This window comes from Penicillium verrucosum (genome assembly GCF_028828655.1).
Source record: "Penicillium verrucosum strain IBT 35672 chromosome Unknown utg000001l_segment0_segment0, whole genome shotgun sequence".
NCBI lineage: Eukaryota > Fungi > Ascomycota > Eurotiomycetes > Eurotiales > Aspergillaceae > Penicillium > Penicillium verrucosum.
In genome coordinates this window covers 2126908-2143398 of record NW_026643210.1, presented here as the reverse complement: position 1 = coordinate 2143398, position 16491 = coordinate 2126908, and the positions used below count along the sequence as shown (strand labels likewise).

Genomic DNA, 16491 nt, shown 5'->3' with positions numbered 1-16491 from the left:
ACCAAAATAATAGACAAAAAGGAACAAAGCGGGTTTCTTGTCGGAGCAGGATTGCTTTCTTTGGCGAATGACGCAGAAGAGGGGAGGGATCAGCACTTCAGGAGATGGCGATCTGCTACCAGCCGCGGCTTATTCCCAAAAAAAAGGCGACACTATTCACATGGGCCGAGCAGATCAATACCCTTAGACGTTGGGATGTTCCTCGGGGTTTTTGCGGGGGAATTCTGGGGAAGAAAAAGAATTCTGATATTAATGGGATCGTATACTTCTTGTCAAATTTATTCGACAAGATTGACCAACTACTCTCATCATGTCTTTCCCTTCATCCCCCGTCTCCCCAGTGGACGAAAAATCCCATGACCTTCCAAGTGGCTCCGATGCGACCCCTGGCAATATCACCAATGTCCCAGGTCGTCTCCATGCCCTGGAACAACTAGAGGTTCTCCCCAAAATGCTCCAGGAGGGTATTCTCTTTGCAGGATCTGGCGCGACGCTGCTACTACAGGCCGCCATGCCGGCAATCCGCGAGGCAGGCGCCAACCACGGCGGCCACAAAGAGCTCGCCACCGAACTCATCGATGCTCTCCAGGCCAATATCAGCTACATCTCCTGCTTAGTCTTTGGTACTCGCAGCGAGCGCAAAGTCCTCATTGACCTCCTACAGGAGGGTAATCCGCCCCTGTTGGGCAGCGGTCGCTCGAATCGTTTCGCCGAGCATCCACCACTACAGTTGTGGATGGCAGCGACGCTGTACGCGACCGCGACCGATTTCTATCAGCGGGTCTATGGCCGCGTGGACTATGCCAGTGCCCAGCGCGCATATAGCGAGTATGCCTTGCTCGTGAACTGTCTGGGTCTCCCCGTCGGTACCTGGCCGGAATCCCGTCAGGCATTCTGGTCTTACTGGGATGATCAGGTCCATCAGTTGACTGTGTCATCCGATGCGGCTCAGTTTGCTGAGGACCTTCGTGAAAGTAACGATATGCCGCGCTGGGTGCAGTCTTTGAAGCCTTTCTTGCGGGTGACGACGATTGAGATGTTACCTCCCAGTCTGCGTGATGCCTACGGTCTACGCTCGACAATGACTACTCGGGCTCTTTATCGCACTTGGATGGGCTTCTCGGTCGCTCTTTATCCGGCGATGCCTGATAAATGGCGGGCATATCCTTTGAAATTCTACCAGGATCGACTCAAGGAGAAGATGGATGGGAAGGAGGTTTAAGAATGATTCTATAGTTTTTTTATTATTTCTTTTTCTGTATATACCCGTTAATGAGAGACATGATTGTTCTATATGATTTGAAGGTTCCATTGTATTTCCATGTAGACACATATGTACTCCTTCAAGAAATGCTTTCAATTGTGCAATAAAACAAGATAGCTATAGTAATTGTCATGATTCGTTCCTTTTATCAAGCCCCCTCACAATGATCCCAGTATACCACCCAGAAGCTTGGAGATATCATCAACCAGCTATAGTGTGTATTAGTATAACACAAACAAACCAAAAGCAGCAAGCGCAGTACATACCGGTGTGGCATCCTCAATGAGGGTAGTTGTGTTCCCGACAAAGCTCTTAGTCAACAAGCTGTGGGCGTTGGTCAAGATGTCCTGCAGGATATCGATATTATCGGCGGCAAGCAACTTGGCTGCACCGTCGAGGATAGTATCCAGCTTGTTGAGGTTTTCGGTGGTCAAGAGGCCCTGTACGCCGCTCAGAATCTCGGGTAGCTCTTCGAGTAGACCACCCGTGGGGACCGGGGCTGGTGCAGCGATAGGATGGGGACGAGCCTCGGGGGCAGCTAGAGCCAATGGGGCCAGGGCCAAGGGGAATAGAATCCGAGAGAAACGCATTGTGTTGGTATATTGTTATATTTGTTAGATTGTTAGATTGATTGAGAAATAGACAAAGGAGAAGATAGTATGTTGTATACACATCCAGTGCCTTATAAACAAGCTGACCTGGATTTCCGTAGATGCAACTGTCATTAGCGTAGAAAGTAAGAAATTGTCCGAGGCCGTTAGCCCCGAACAGGATCTCGATTTTAGATTGAGACCGAGGGAATAAGCAATGCCATGTGAGAGAGAGATAGATCAATGGCGAATAAGAGAAGAAGAGAATCCAATACGCACATTATACGAACATTTTCCCCGCATCTCCCCCTCTTTCGCCCCTTGGAAGATCGTCGAATTGATCCCCTTTTTTTGCTTTTTTGCCCTTTTTCTCTTTTTTTTCTCTCTTTTTCACATTTACTTGTCTCACAATGTCTGCTCTGGCCAAATCCACTTCGGAGAAGAGGTTCACTTTAGTAGTGATCGGCAAAAGCCATCTATCTCGTTCTACTACTACATACATACGGATAGGTCTAAAAGGACCATGCGTATACTCGTATACTCCGTACTCTCTCCCCTCTACTATGATGCCATTCACATACTTCCATATTAAAATTTAATCTATAAGAAAAAGAAGCATGTGCTAAATGTAACAGTCTGACCTTGAACTCCACCAACGTACATCGTATAGACCTACGAAGTACGGAGTAAAAGATAAGAGAAAAAGGAAAGAATAATTGGATTCATATGTAAAAATTGGAGTCGTTTGTATTTCGACATATCTCATCATAGTCATATTCATATCTACTCTGTACAAAGTACCCCATACGCAAATCATGTGGATCCTTCCATCACAGAGCTAATGCTAGTCCAAGCACTCCCATCGCCCCCAACGCCGACACAGCCAGCCCCGTCGGCTGTGCGGCAGCACCTTTCGAGCTCGAGCTCACCGGTCCTCCGGGATTGGAATCAGTAGCAGTGGCTCCCGCCGCAGTGTCTGTATTTGCTGCAGTGGCCGTCAATGCTCCCCCGGAGATCTGCGACTTGACCACTGACATGTAGTTTTTCACATCTGTTGGGAGAGCGCTGTACCAGACGGGGGTGGTGCCTGCCTTGAATTGGCTGGCAAGGGAATTGCGTTCTGCTGGGTTGATGAGTTCCCAGATGACGGATACGGGTACAACAGATAGAATCTCAGAGATGAGAGACTTGGGCGGCGGCGATATGTTGGCGAAATTTGCAGTGGTTGTTTGGTTGGCTACCAAACCCTCTCTGTAAATGTGTTAGGTTGTTTGAAAAAAAAAAAAAAACAAATAGAATAAGAGTCAAATACAGTGCGCTCGAGATTGCACTCAGGTTGATGCCGTTGTCTGTAGTATCTCGTCGGTGATGATGTTGAGAGCCCCAGGCTGTTGCGGCAAAGAGGAAAACTGTCGTGAGTTTCATTTTTTTCAAATGTATAGAGAAGAAAATAGAGGGACGAAATGGTTGTACCGTCTAGATAGGGCAGAGTGTAGAGTATATCAAATGCTTAACCTGCTTGGCCCGCCGATCGAATCTCTCCGCATTAGTCTGAGACAACATCCAGTCACGGAATCATTTGCTTAAATTAATTTCTATAATTCTAGATCTTTTAGCCCAACCTCGGCCAGAATCAGATGTCAATCAGTCAGATCCTCGGGGAATTTGATCCTTTGCGGGGAAATGTAGTAAATATCGTAGTATTGCGTAGAGAAACTTGATAGATCTATTACAGATCCCTGTAACTTTCACATGTATATCCAGAATATCCAACATACGATAATCTCCTAAAAAGAAAGAGAAAGAGGCAGAGTTCTGAAAGACTAAGTACTACAGGTCATTGTGGTGGCTTCACCCGCTTAACACTTGTCTACATCTATATTATACAGTTACAGTTACAAGTAAAAAAAAAAAAAAAACGTAGCATCAATTTAGGATATCATAACAAGACCATCGTAAAAAGTCATCATAGTAAAACAAGTGTGAGAAAGAAGACCCAAACCCAAGAGGTCATGTCATCTCCATGCAAGTCAAGTTTATTTAAGCACCACCCTTCTTAGCTATATCAGCCTCAGCACCGCGCTGACGGACCTTACCCTCGTCATGCATATCCCGGTACTTCTCCTCCTCGGTGCGGTCACCAGTAACCGCAGCACCAATGGATCCAAGAGTACCCTGTGCGCGGTTCTGAATACCCTCACCCCAGTCCTTGAGCTGACCCTTGGCCTCTTGTTCCTTGCCGACGGCGTTCTGCTCGGCTCCCGTGCGACGTAGGTTCTCGTTTCCGATCAGATTGCCGGCCGACTCCTTGGCAGAGCCAACGGTCTGGTCCCAGGATCCTGTGTTGCGCTTGGGGTCGTCTTTGGCAACGGCTCCGGTGTTTGGGTCGGCGGTGAAGGAGCCTAACTTGGTAGTTGTGTGGGAGGCATCCTTTTTGGATTGGCCTTCCTCATGCTTGAGTTCACCCTTAGTCTGAAATAGTTAGTATTGTGGTATGATGTTGGGGGACTAGTTGGGACTAGTTGGGGGACTAGAATGGATGCTTACCTCAGTGGAAGAGTCGCCAGTCACGGTTCCCATGGCACGCTGAGCGAGACCAGTGGCTTGGTCGATGTACGACTGACCAGTTGAAGCGTTGCCGGTGTCAGACATGGTGATTGAATTGTAGATGGTAGATGGTAGATGGTAGATGGTAGATAGTAGTGAAGAGATGATAGATTATTGAAGAATGAAAGTCATAGTCAGAAAGTTCTCTCCTTATATACATAATCCATGCTATGCAAATCCTCTGTTCTGAACTTCCAAGATTGAAGTTCAACAAACTAGTTATCATGAACTACGTCATCAGATGATGTCATATCACGTGAATTCCAGGTCTGCAGGGATCAGTTGGATTGACTACTATGTTGGATATTGTACATGCACAGAAGAAGTTGAACTATTGTCCATATAAAGATCCTTTATATTGCACATATAAATATCCTTTATATTGCACAGCACCTAGTTGATAGACCATACTAATAATCATAAGTTCAATGCAAGTTCCCAAACCCCAAGTCGCCGCGTACAGCGTACATAAATCCACATGCAATGCCACGCTCGAAAGATTAAACCCAAAAAAGAAAGAAAGAAAGAAAACAATGTGTACCACTACCAGTGACAAATTCCACCCTCATTTTCTTCAGCTGTCCATGTACCACAGAGACCGACAACCTCAAGATGACCATCTGGTTGCTCGCCAACCTTGCTCAGCGAAGCAAACTTCTTATCTGCAGGGCCATTGCTCAGCAGCCGTCGTGCCCAGACATCAATGGCAGGCTCCCCAGTTTCATCCCGAGCTTGCTTCAGGAACGGAATGAGTGCCGTGCCACCGGTACCACGCAGCTTCTTCTTGTCAGTTGGAGCCGCACTTGCAAGGTTCGTCGTCGCTGGGACGCTTGGGTTGACAGGCTGAGACGGCTGGCGTGCACTGCGGGACTGCAGAATAATATAGCGGGAGACAATGGTGATATGCTTATCGCGGAGAACGCGCAACATGGCGAGACATGCGTCGTAGGCCATGCACAAGGCCGAGTCTCCACGTCGCGCCTCGACAAAGGAGCGGATATTTGCTATCGAGTCAACCTGTTCCAGGAATCGTCGATGCGGACCAGGCATGTAGGTGCGCATGTCGTGGATGAAGCTATTTCGTGCCTTGGTGTCTCTAGTGCTCGGATTGTCATTGCGACTTGTACCGGTTGGTCGGTGTTCCACTCCGAGGACAATGTCGAAGAATTGAATGAGGGAGCTTTGGGCGTTGCTGCCTCCTCCGTACTGTCGATACTCGGGTTTGTGGCCGTCGTCGTACAGTAGCCCGTTTGGCAGTCCGGCATCACCCATGTTTTTACTTCCGGCTAGGTAAGGGCGGATGCGGTTGTAGAAGACATAGGGATCGCAATTTTCATACATCCTCTGTAGCAAGGTGTTGGTCTCATCGATGGTCTCGGCTAGTCGCTGTAGACACTCGGTTACAATCTGGGTGTTTCCTGTGCGGGCCGCGGCGATGGCTCTCAGCATCACGGGGATAGAAGGGGCGCCACGTGCTTCTATGGCGACTGAAACTAGATAGAACCATTGTTCATCTAGAGACCCAGTGAAGGTTTGTAGACAAGCTAGGTTTTCCAAGTGGGTGGCTGGCTCGTGGGAGAAGATCGGCTTGTAATTCCAAAGGCAAACTCCAGCATAGGTTGCCACGGGAGGTAATTCGAGTCGTTCACAGACTTGGAATAAGGGGACTGTAAGTTGAGGTGGAATCCTCTTTGAAAATTAGTACACATCTTTTTTAATTTCATTTTGAAGACCAATAGGAGTCAATACCTCTGTGGGTGAATTGCCACCCCATACATAGCCATGCAGTATGAAGACCAGTATGACATATGCCCGACGCCACTCGGGGTCTGTCTGTAGGTGTGTAACAGAAAGTATAGGGAGATGATGTACCACAGACTGTAGACGTTTGCTTAATATCAAAGGATGGAGATTTCTAATTATATTCTCCCATTCGGCATAATAAGGATCGGGGAGAACCTCCAAGGGAAGTTCTGGAGAGAGGAAACCATAGTCGGGAGTGATTCCAAACTCGGAGGGATTTGGCACGGGAGGCAACATAGTCCCTTTGCCACGATTCAGAGATTCAAGGTAAATGCAAATGAATGAAAATATAGAAAAGATAGAAAAGATAGAAAGACCAAAAGATCAAAGATCAAAGATCAAACCAGGAACAATCCGGATCCAAAAGTATGACTTGACTTTCCCCAGGCTAAATTCTGCGGAGGATGACGGAAGAGAAATAAGATTCCAATCAGTTACTCCGTAGTATATATAAGAATATATATAAGAATATATAATAATATATACGACATTCTATGGCTAAATAAGTAGAGTTTTTCCTCTCATCCGAGTTCAAAAGAGCACGTAATTTCACCGGGAATCCCTGGAAGGTAAGTATCCCCAAAAATTCATTTCTAATCAAAAAGGGTTAATAAAAGATAAAATCATTAAGTTGATCAACTCCGACATAGGAAGAGTAGGAAAAGAGGGGAAAAAGGGAAAAGATGTTCTTTTTTAGAGGACCCTGGGGAAGTTTTAGAGGAGTATAGTCGGATCAAATAGTAATTTCGGTAGATTTTAAGTAGATTTTAGGTAGATTTTAGGTAGATTTTATATGGCTATACAATCAAAATCATATGCCAAGATGCCAAGTGGAGTGGCAATTTAAGCGAAAAAGAAATTGAGTGCGAGTCAAAGGGGCTTAACCCGGGAGAAACACGGGAATTGAGACATTCTCGGGCATTTTCGCCTTTTCGCTTAAATTTGGCTTCGATTTCGCTTCACTCAGGATCGTCAACCTTGATTGAGGGGGAATGCATGGCTGATATTTAGATTGAACCTCATTTTATATTTTATTTTCTATATTCTATATTTATAGTATACATTTATTGTTTCTTTTCTTTCACACATAAATATATATATATAAATATATATAATTATATGCCTAATACACAAGGCATCTACCCCCAAGGTACATAGTACACTGTATCACACTCACCTACAAATATACATGCAAAGCTCGGTAAATAATAATATGGAACACATTTCAAACGAGTCCGAAAACACCTAGTACCTAGTATCATTATACCACAATATAACTAACTAGTTACCTATACCCAAAAACTCATAACTCGGATCGAATGGGAGCTTCACAAGATGTATCCCACGGACTGGCAGAGGTAAATTTCGCCTCGACCGTATTATTCAGGGCGAGATGGACCAAGGTGGGCTCTATCTGATAGTCAGCTTGAGAAAAATGGACAATAAGACAGCACATTTACCATCAAAGTTGAACTGTGGCCATCCATACTCACTCAGTCCCATACTAGGGTCCTTGGCAAATGCAACCCAGGCTCCTAGGAAATTCATTAATCTAGGCAACGCCTGGCTTTGATCTTGGAAAGGGATTTACCTTGCATGTATTCACTGACTTCAACTTCCCTGGTAGACGGAGGGATCGCCCTGAACTTATCATAGGTTCCAAAGACAATAGGTATCTCAGCTATCATGCGGTTAAATCAAAATGAACAAGAAAACGGCTGGTTCGGTTCCTTCTTACACCCGTGGTATGCCCCAAGCCATGCAACTGGGCTGACATTGCTAAAATTCCCATGGTATAGATACCTCCATGTTGGCACATGCTGACTCAATCGAATCCTACATCCATAAATGAATATTAAAACCAATCCATGTATGTATAGTTTTGGAGCAGCTCAAAGAGAGAATCCTATCGGCTCTTACCTCACAGATTCCCGGAGGGGACAGTTATAAATCATTTGACTGAGCTCAGAGACTTTTGTCTCGTCAACGAATATTTGACTTAGCGGCAAGAAAGCCGTGATTTCACGCTCATTGCTCCCTCCCAATGTTGGCTAGGGTTCCAAACAAGGTTAGCCCAGGAAGATACCCAAAAGAAAGACCACCGTCAAGTTCATACCAATGGTGCCAATTTCCCCTTTTTAGCTCTGGCGGCATAATCGGAAAAGACGAGGACCTCATCCACAATGGGATAAAAGCTATACTTTCCTTTGGCCCTTGTTTCGACAATCTTCGTCATTGGCACTTGTCTCATGCATTGGAAGGATTCGGCTCCTACGCCGCATCCAACCGCAATAGACAGCTTATTCCAATTTTGATGATCCGGAGCTGAAGTCAGTAATGGAGCGGTGCCCGAGTGAAGAGCAACTGCGCTAATGATAGGATTGTCTGGGTACTATCAGAGGTCAGTCATTTGGAGACAGTTGAAAAGTCTCAACATATCGAGCGGTGCTCACTGCGTATGAATGGATATCAGCTGAAGAAGCCCCGGTAGATTGACCAAACAGAAGAATCCTATCTGGATCACCACCGAATCTGGCTATATTTTCATAAATCCACTCGATTGCCAATCGCTAAATATCTGGTTAGTTCATCCATACTATCATATCAAACCTAGACTTTCAATAATTACCTGGTCCAAAAGCCCAAGGTTCTGCTTGGAAGAATCGATGTCGGGTGCATTAGGAAACCCAAAAACATTGAGTCGATAACTAACCCACAGTTTAGTGATGTGAATGGACAAACTCGACGTCTCGTCTCCTTACTTGAACGTAACAACAATCAGATCATCCTGATTCCGTACTAACTTCGTGCCATCGTAATAACTAACAGAACTACCTCCTATGTCATGGCTTCCTCCATGAATAAACACCATGACTGCTGCTCTGCTCAGCCCCCGGTAGCCTCGACGCTTGAAAGAAGGTGCCCAAATATTCAAATACAGACAGTCTTCAGACATGTCGGCAGAGTTCCATATCGTAGCCGGAACAACGTTATAAATCGATTCATTGGAGTACGTATACACCTGTGGACAGGGACTGCTGAAGGAAGATGCATCGATGGGTCTTCCGGGTGGTGATTTGGGACGTGGTGGTTCCCATCGCAGCTCTTGAACTGGGGGCTCGGCATATGGGATTCCAAGAAATGCCCGTACAGTACGTGCAGAATCGTTATATATTCCGTTCACAACGCCAGAAGAGGTCGCGACGTGAAGCTCAGGGGGTCGGTGGTCAGCTACAGCGGCCACATTACTCCAAAATGCGCCAAGGGTGAGGAATAGATGCATTATCGGTGTAGCTCTTTTCTATCTAAATTGCGCTTTTTTTTTCTTTTTCCACAACCAAGGCCATCATCTTAAAAGGACGGGAATCAAGCACAAACTGTGAATTGACTTTCGGTAGATAAATCCTTTTTAACTTCTTTACTGAAAAGTAGAAGCGCCTTCAAATTATGGGGGTTTTGGGCCGAGAGGAATACTTCGGGGCTAATTAAACATCATTTGGCTTAAAAATTGATCACCTGAGGGCTATAAAACTTTCAAACCTTGCAAAACTTGCTCAGATGTTCTTTATGACCCCAGAGAGAGAAGCTTAAGGCAATGCGGGTGACGTGCAAGGCATCGGAGGCTTAAAGAGAAAAGGTAAAGAGTAGTTAATTGCGAGGTGATTATTCTCAGTCTGTACAAATCCGATGTTGTTACACTTCAACGCCATCCCTAATGGGATTTTTTTCTCAAATCAAGATTAATATGATCAGTGTTGGCTCCATTCGATCGTGTTCAGATCAACTCCCTCCTGCACCAACTCCCAAAGCGGACTCAGTTCACGTAAGAAAGATACACGAGCCTGGACAGCCTTGAGAACGTAGTCGATTTCCTCGTCCGAGGTGAATCGGCCGATACCGAAACGGATACTGCTGTGGGCACTCTCATCGCTGCTGCCCAGAGCGCGCAGCACGTAACTAGGTTCCAGAGAGGCAGAGGTACAGGCACTACCCGATGACAGCGCAATGTCATTCAGCGCCATCAGTAGAGATTCACCCTCGACGTAGGCAAATGAGACGTTCACGCAGCCAGGGTAGTGGTGCTCGGGGTCACCATTCAGTGTGGTGTGTTCCATAGCAAGGAGGCCCTCGCTCAGACGCTTAGACAAGCGATTAATGTGCTTGGTGTCATACTGTTCGATCAGTCAGTTATCATTCCAAGATGGGGCTAAAATTCAAGTTCATCGGTCTGCCAGCTCATGCCTGCAGTTGACATCATCGGAGTTGAGTACCATGCCCAAAGAACACGTAATGTCCCAAGGATTCCAAATAGACGTTTACTGCAGTGCATAAAAATCGTGGCAACAATGGAAATAGGAAAATTTAAAACAAAAGAGGGGAGAAAAAGCTTACCTCCATATCTTGGGCGGCAATTCGGCAAGCCTCGCCAAAGCCCACTGCCAGATGAGGGGCCAAGGTACCACTGCGTAGACCTCTTTCCTGTCCACCACCAGTGATGAGAGGATCAAGACGGACACGCGGGCGACGACGCACAAAGCAGGCACCAACACCCTTGGGACCGTAGATCTTGTGGCTGGAAATCGACATCAAATCGATGTTCAGCTTGTTGACATCCAACGGGATCTTTCCAACGGCCTGGGCACCGTCGGTGTGGAAGAACACCTTCTTGGACCGGCAGAGACGACCAATCTCCTCCATTGGCTGGATCACACCGATCTCATTGTTGACAGCCATAACACTGACAATGCAAGTCTCCGGGCGCATAGCCGCCTCAAGATCCGACATGCGAATCAAACCATTGTTCTGAACTGGCAGGTAAGTCACTTCGAATCCTTCATCCTGCAAGTGTCGGCAACTGTCGAGCACACACTTGTGTTCAGTCTGGGTAGTGATGATGTGATTCTTCTTTCCCGAGCGACCGAAGAACCGCGCCACACCCTTCAGACTCATGTTGTTGCTCTCCGTCGCACCACTTGTGAAAATAATCTCCTTGGGGTCGGCCCCGATCAATTTGGCGATATGCTCACGAGCCTCCTCGACTCCCTTCTCCGACTCCCAACCATAGGCGTGTGTGCGCGAGTGTGGGTTACCGTAGATACCGGTGAGGTAAGGAAGCATGCTATCCAGAACCCGGGGGTCCAGAGGTGTGGTGGCTTGCATATCGAGGTAGATGGGACGGGTGCCTTGGTCCATAACGGTGGCCTGCTTCAGAATGCCGGCCGAGGGGCTCATCGCAGCGTCACCAGAGGTTGCCGAGCCGGGGAGCTTGACATTCTGGGGCGCCATATGGGACTGGTTCATGAATGATTTTTGTTCCTCTTTGATGGCAGTCTCGATATTGACCTGAGCTTGGCCAACTTTCGTCTCGGATACATAAGACCGAGCACCGCGTAGCCCGGTGGCGAGGACTCGAGGAGCTCGAGAACCATAGGTTGAAAGGCGCCTGGAGAAGGCAGAGGCCTGTCTCCAAGCAGTAGGAACAGCACTTGTCATTATGAAGATGATATGTGCCGATAGCCTTGTAAGTGGGATGAAGAAGGAAACACAACCCCGACTTTTTGTTATCACCGCCCGGGGCGACATCTCTCAATGACTAAAGATCTCGGGGATTTCCCAATTGGGTTTATCCGTGATGCCTGAGGCAGTACCGAGGTATGAGCTTTCCCCTTTCAGATATATTCTCCATTCTCCGGCACTTCCAGCACTTCCAGGACTATTTTATATCGATTATGATGATATTCTATTAATTGGTTTAAACCCATCTTCCGACTTATGGTATTCTCACATTCCAATTACCAAGAGACTCCCCCGCACGTCCCAAGGAATGAATGATGGTCCAATGATGACGATCAGACTGGAGTTGGGATTTTCTCGGGTAAGGCTGCCGGGGAGAAACCGCTTTGTAGATTGTAGAGATGTATGTAGCTGTTCGAGGTTTTAGGCTATTATAATAGGTAAGTATGTATACTCTATAACGAGCATAGGAAGCTACCTAGGTACGGTATGTAGTAGAATACTCCATAGTATGTCCACGCCTAATAACTACTACTATGTTGATAGTAATAATCCAGGTGCCTAATTTTGAACATAATGCGCCACATGATCATAAGGCAGAATACTAGCGTATAAAATAGTTCAAGATACTAGTTCTGAAATAGTATATGTAAAAGCGAAATATGTACAGCCACAATGGGCATCAGCTCCGTACAACGTTGGCAGAGTCTTATGTCATTGAAAAGGTTCGGGTTCGCCCTTCTTCTTCTTCCCTTCCCCCCACCTTGGCACTTTCTCTCATCTTTACCTCTCTCCTTAATCTTATTCACATCATGAGTTTCAAAGGTTTCCAGAAGAGCATTGTACGTGCGCCACAACAGTTCAAGGTCAAGTTCAACATTGGTGAGCATACCAAGGATGCTGTCTATAGCGATGCCGAACGTCGCTTTGATGAGCTCGAGAAAGAGACCAAGAAGCTACACGATGAGTCCAAGAAATACTTTGCTGCCATTAATGGTGAGAGTCTTTTAATCCTCTGCCTTTCAAACCTCGTTACACACCTCGTTACTGACCGCGTGCGCAGGCATGTTGAGCCACCAAATCGAATTCTCCAAAGCAATCGCCGAAATCTACAAACCCATCTCCGGTCGCGCTTCCGATCCCACCTCATACCAATTTGAAGGAAATGCCGAGGGCATCCAGGCCTGTGAGGAATATGAAGTCATCGTCAAGGAACTGCAAGAGGCCCTAGCCCCCGAGCTGGAGATGATCGACACCCGCATTATCAGCCCTGCCGACCAACTGCTCGAGGTGATCAAAGTGATTCGGAAGGTTGCGGTTAAGCGTGATCACAAAAAACTGGACTTTGACCGCCGCAGCGCCACACTGAAGAAGCTGGAAGAGAAGAAGGACAAATCGCTCAAAGACGAGAAAGCACTATACAAAGCCGAGAACGATGTTGAGCAGGCAACCCAGGAGTTTAACTATTACAACGATTTGCTGAAGGACGAACTGCCCAAGCTGTTTGCCCTCGAAGCCGAGTTCATCCGCCCACTCTTCCAGTCCTTCTACTACATGCAACTCAATGTCTTCTACACTCTTCACGAACGAATGCAGGGCATGAATATCAGCTATTTCAATCTTAAACTTGATGTTGAAGAGGCCTTTGAGCAGAAGCGCGGCAATATTCAGGAGCAAGCCGAAGCCCTTACTATCGTGCACTATAAAACCCAAGGTGTCCGCCGCTCCGGATCCAAGTTGGGCCCTCCGGGCAAGGGAGCCGATAGCAAGAGCTCCATCGGCCGAGGCCGTTCCGGATCCACCGCCACCGATGACAACCCTCCACCACCTTATTCGTCTGCCGGCGTCAGTCCCAGTCCGACAGGCAGTAGTTTCTCTGCCGCCGCCAAGAGCAAGCCTGCCCCGCCTCCTCCACGGGCGAAGCCATCCCATCTCAGTAAGCCGGTTGAGACTGTCACCGCTCTTTATGACTACGAGGCCCAGGCACACGGTGATCTGGGATTCTCGGCTGGTGATGTGATCGAGATTACCCAGCGCACTGAAAATACCAATGAATGGTGGTCTGGGCGAATTGCAGGTCGGGAGGGCCAGTTTCCGGGTAAGTGTTTCAGTTCTTTTATTTTAGTGCATTTGCTAACATTCAACTTAGCCAACTATGTGCAATTGAATTAGCACCGGGTTATTATTAACTTTCTAGCTCTTCTTCTCCTTATGCTCTGGCGCACATGTGGTTCTGAACATAGAGCGTTTCGTCTGTAAATATTTGTGTCTTCCATCCCCTATTTTTTTGTATTGTTAATTCACTTGGCTCAGCTCTTTGCTATTTGTTGCATTCAGTAGATTGGTTCATACATATTCTAATACACCCTCCATGGGTATACTTCTAACTTTACTGTCGAGATTCCATTTGAACTTATAGTAGTAGAATTGGTCCCTCGATATAGACATATATCAATGAGAAAGACCGTAGGAGAGCATGGGGAACCCGTTGGTCTTTCGTCTAGATTTCTTTAGGTTTATAATGCATCTATAGATGTAATGCAACTACAGCTCTTGAAAACAGAAAGAAAGTGAATATGAATGAATGAATGTGAATTTGGTATTAAGAATTCATCTACACTTTGCGGATTGAGATAAGAGGAATGTTGAACTTGTATAAAACCCGAAATGGGAGAGAAGAAACAAAAAAAAGCATGTACATGTAAAGTCGGTTCCTGGCCAGAATCATGTACATCGAAATGGAAGGGAAGGATATCTGTGAATTGCCGAGCGCTGTGTCCGATCACACGATTGAATTATTCCTTTGAACTCGATTGATTGAAATATCGTGTTCAACTGCTATTCCATAGAAAGCATCCGTGTCCCGCGAGTTCTGCGAGCCCTTGCTCATGGTGTGATCCGAGTAGCACAGAGTCTGCGCAGCAGTCATGGCAGATAGGCTCGTTGGACTATCTTTCGTGGGAGACAGTATACTGTCAGCACCGCCGACAAGAGCCCGCCATAAGTTGGGTCGTCGTTGATGATCTTGGCTTCCGGAACGTCGCGAGTGCTCGAGGGCGGCACCGGCCCAGATCGATGAGAGTGGGAGTGAGATAACGACCAGGGTCACCACGTTGGAGGCCAGTTCTGGTACAGTGATGTAGTACTGGATGATGGAGAAGATGGCGGGGACAACCATTGTCTGGCAGCCCATGACGAAGATGACTTTCATGGGGCCGAATTCGCGCACGCCGAGTCGGCGGCGCTGTTTGATGGCGAATCCGAGCTTGGTGACAAAGATGACACAGAAGAAACAGATGCTGATGGTGACGCAGATGTTGGTTGCGCTTTCTATCCACCATATTTCAGACATGTAGTTGAGCGTAATGATGGCATGGCAATTCACAACCATCCATGCACAGCGAAATCCAATCGGAACCAGGGCGACCAGGATAGATAACACCAGGAGAGGATGTCGGTATCGACGACGTAGTGTAGAGCAAACCACGTGGACTTGAATCACAAGCGATGCTTCGATGCAGACGATGACCAGGGTGGTGAGAATGACAGCCACGATTGAAACAGCATATGCGCTCCACGGCACAGATGAATAGTCGCCGGAGATGAATGGATATACTTCTTCAAATGGAGTAGAGAAATGGATGACTTGAAAAAGCAGACGCCCGCTGTTGAGGAACAAGGCCAGACCATTCAGGATAAAAACCGCCGAACGGCGCTTGTCAGATTGGGTCAAAAGCAGAAGAATCACCAGCAAGGTGAATGACGCTCCAAATTGACAACCGTAATTGATGCATACCCGGACATTGTACATGACAAAGACGTCCAGTGCTCGTACTGGGACGAGGAGCTCACTGCCATCCGCTAAGTGGAATGTGACTTCCTGGGTATATGGATCGAATGGAGGACTTGGAGATGGTGTCGCCGCCATAGCTTCGAATTTTGAAATTCAGTTTGTACGATTCAAAAGACCTGTCAGGAGTATGCATAGAAAGATCGAAGTGTTTAAAGCCTTTTGAAGACTTGTAAAGATATAGACAATATAAATCATTAGCAGTATCAAGAGAATCAGGGTGAATGGCCAGCGTAATAGAAGCCGAGACAGACAATGGTGAAGGCAATACCCAGTCCAAATCTTCATCATTGTGAGACCCTACATTGAGGAGTAGAAAAGAACAATACTAAGGGAATGGGAAGAACAATATTAAATGAAACAAAGAAGTGGCCCATGAATGTCTAGGCAACGGGTGATAATGCTGCATGAGATCTTCAGAATGCCTCAAAATAGGCATTGGTTGTCTGAATCTCACTGGTTCGGTTGTGAAGTTGGAGTCGAGAAGATTGGGTTTCTTTGTTTCGGGTTTCCAGGATAGAAGCCCCGACTTGATGATTTCCAGGGATTCAGGGATTCATGGATTCAAGGATTCAAGGATTCTATGGATGTGTGTCTTCTCTGGAGATTGAAAGTCTTGATGAGGCCTAGATGGTGTCGTATAAGACAAGAGGTCTCTGATTCACAGCCGATTGACCTATCATTTAGCGAGTCTGTCTCGCTCCTCGAGACCTAAGACCTGGTATCTTCAACTGTCAACTGAAAAAAGAAGTGGAATTTTTTTTTTTTCTCTTTTGGTTTCAGACTTGAATTTGTATTCATATATGAAGGGCAAAAGCGAGGCAATATGGTGAGATGGTGAAATAGCGAGATGGTGAGGTTAG

The 16491-nt window shown here is 46.6% G+C and overlaps 9 protein-coding genes across 9 annotated transcripts; 2 read left to right on the top strand and 7 right to left on the bottom strand.

The window, feature by feature from the left end:
• Positions 1 to 310: 310 nt before the first annotated feature.
• Positions 311 to 1222, top strand: N7516_000784 (oxygenase MpaB family protein; the record flags this gene model as incomplete). Its single annotated transcript, XM_057213506.1, has 1 exon — positions 311 to 1222. The coding sequence occupies one exon, from the start codon at positions 311 to 313 to the stop codon at positions 1220 to 1222; it is 912 nt and encodes a 303-aa protein (XP_057075389.1).
• Positions 1223 to 1422: 200 nt separating this feature from the next.
• On the bottom strand, positions 1423 to 1854 carry N7516_000783 (uncharacterized protein; the record flags this gene model as incomplete). The annotated part of the gene is made up of 2 exons (XM_057213505.1): positions 1423 to 1473; positions 1531 to 1854. 2 exons carry the CDS (start codon positions 1852 to 1854, stop codon positions 1423 to 1425), a joined length of 375 nt encoding a protein of 124 aa, XP_057075388.1.
• Positions 1855 to 2684: 830 nt separating this feature from the next.
• On the bottom strand, positions 2685 to 3279 carry N7516_000782 (uncharacterized protein; the record flags this gene model as incomplete). Its single annotated transcript, XM_057213504.1, has 2 exons — positions 2685 to 3105; positions 3167 to 3279. 2 exons carry the CDS (start codon positions 3277 to 3279, stop codon positions 2685 to 2687), a joined length of 534 nt encoding a protein of 177 aa, XP_057075387.1.
• Positions 3280 to 3894: 615 nt separating this feature from the next.
• N7516_000781 (uncharacterized protein) lies at positions 3895 to 4506 on the bottom strand (the record flags this gene model as incomplete). The annotated part of the gene is made up of 2 exons (XM_057213503.1): positions 3895 to 4326; positions 4402 to 4506. The coding sequence occupies 2 exons, from the start codon at positions 4504 to 4506 to the stop codon at positions 3895 to 3897; spliced, it is 537 nt and encodes a 178-aa protein (XP_057075386.1).
• A 498-nt stretch (positions 4507 to 5004) lies between these two features.
• Positions 5005 to 6501, bottom strand: N7516_000780 (indoleamine 2,3-dioxygenase; the record flags this gene model as incomplete). The annotated part of the gene is made up of 2 exons (XM_057213502.1): positions 5005 to 6150; positions 6211 to 6501. 2 exons carry the CDS (start codon positions 6499 to 6501, stop codon positions 5005 to 5007), a joined length of 1437 nt encoding a protein of 478 aa, XP_057075385.1.
• Positions 6502 to 7567: 1066 nt separating this feature from the next.
• Positions 7568 to 9547, bottom strand: N7516_000779 (uncharacterized protein; the record flags this gene model as incomplete). The annotated part of the gene is made up of 9 exons (XM_057213501.1): positions 7568 to 7674; positions 7725 to 7799; positions 7856 to 7945; positions 8003 to 8043; positions 8185 to 8315; positions 8381 to 8656; positions 8718 to 8834; positions 8894 to 8972; positions 9027 to 9547. The coding sequence occupies 9 exons, from the start codon at positions 9545 to 9547 to the stop codon at positions 7568 to 7570; spliced, it is 1437 nt and encodes a 478-aa protein (XP_057075384.1).
• Positions 9548 to 10013: 466 nt separating this feature from the next.
• On the bottom strand, positions 10014 to 11757 carry N7516_000778 (IscS subfamily cysteine desulfurase; the record flags this gene model as incomplete). Its single annotated transcript, XM_057213500.1, has 2 exons — positions 10014 to 10436; positions 10657 to 11757. The coding sequence occupies 2 exons, from the start codon at positions 11755 to 11757 to the stop codon at positions 10014 to 10016; spliced, it is 1524 nt and encodes a 507-aa protein (XP_057075383.1).
• An 833-nt stretch (positions 11758 to 12590) lies between these two features.
• On the top strand, positions 12591 to 13950 carry N7516_000777 (amphiphysin; the record flags this gene model as incomplete). The annotated part of the gene is made up of 3 exons (XM_057213499.1): positions 12591 to 12774; positions 12842 to 13876; positions 13928 to 13950. 3 exons carry the CDS (start codon positions 12591 to 12593, stop codon positions 13948 to 13950), a joined length of 1242 nt encoding a protein of 413 aa, XP_057075382.1.
• Positions 13951 to 14560: 610 nt separating this feature from the next.
• Positions 14561 to 15706, bottom strand: preB (alpha-factor pheromone receptor STE2; the record flags this gene model as incomplete). Its single annotated transcript, XM_057213498.1, has 1 exon — positions 14561 to 15706. The coding sequence occupies one exon, from the start codon at positions 15704 to 15706 to the stop codon at positions 14561 to 14563; it is 1146 nt and encodes a 381-aa protein (XP_057075381.1).
• Positions 15707 to 16491: the final 785 nt, after the last annotated feature.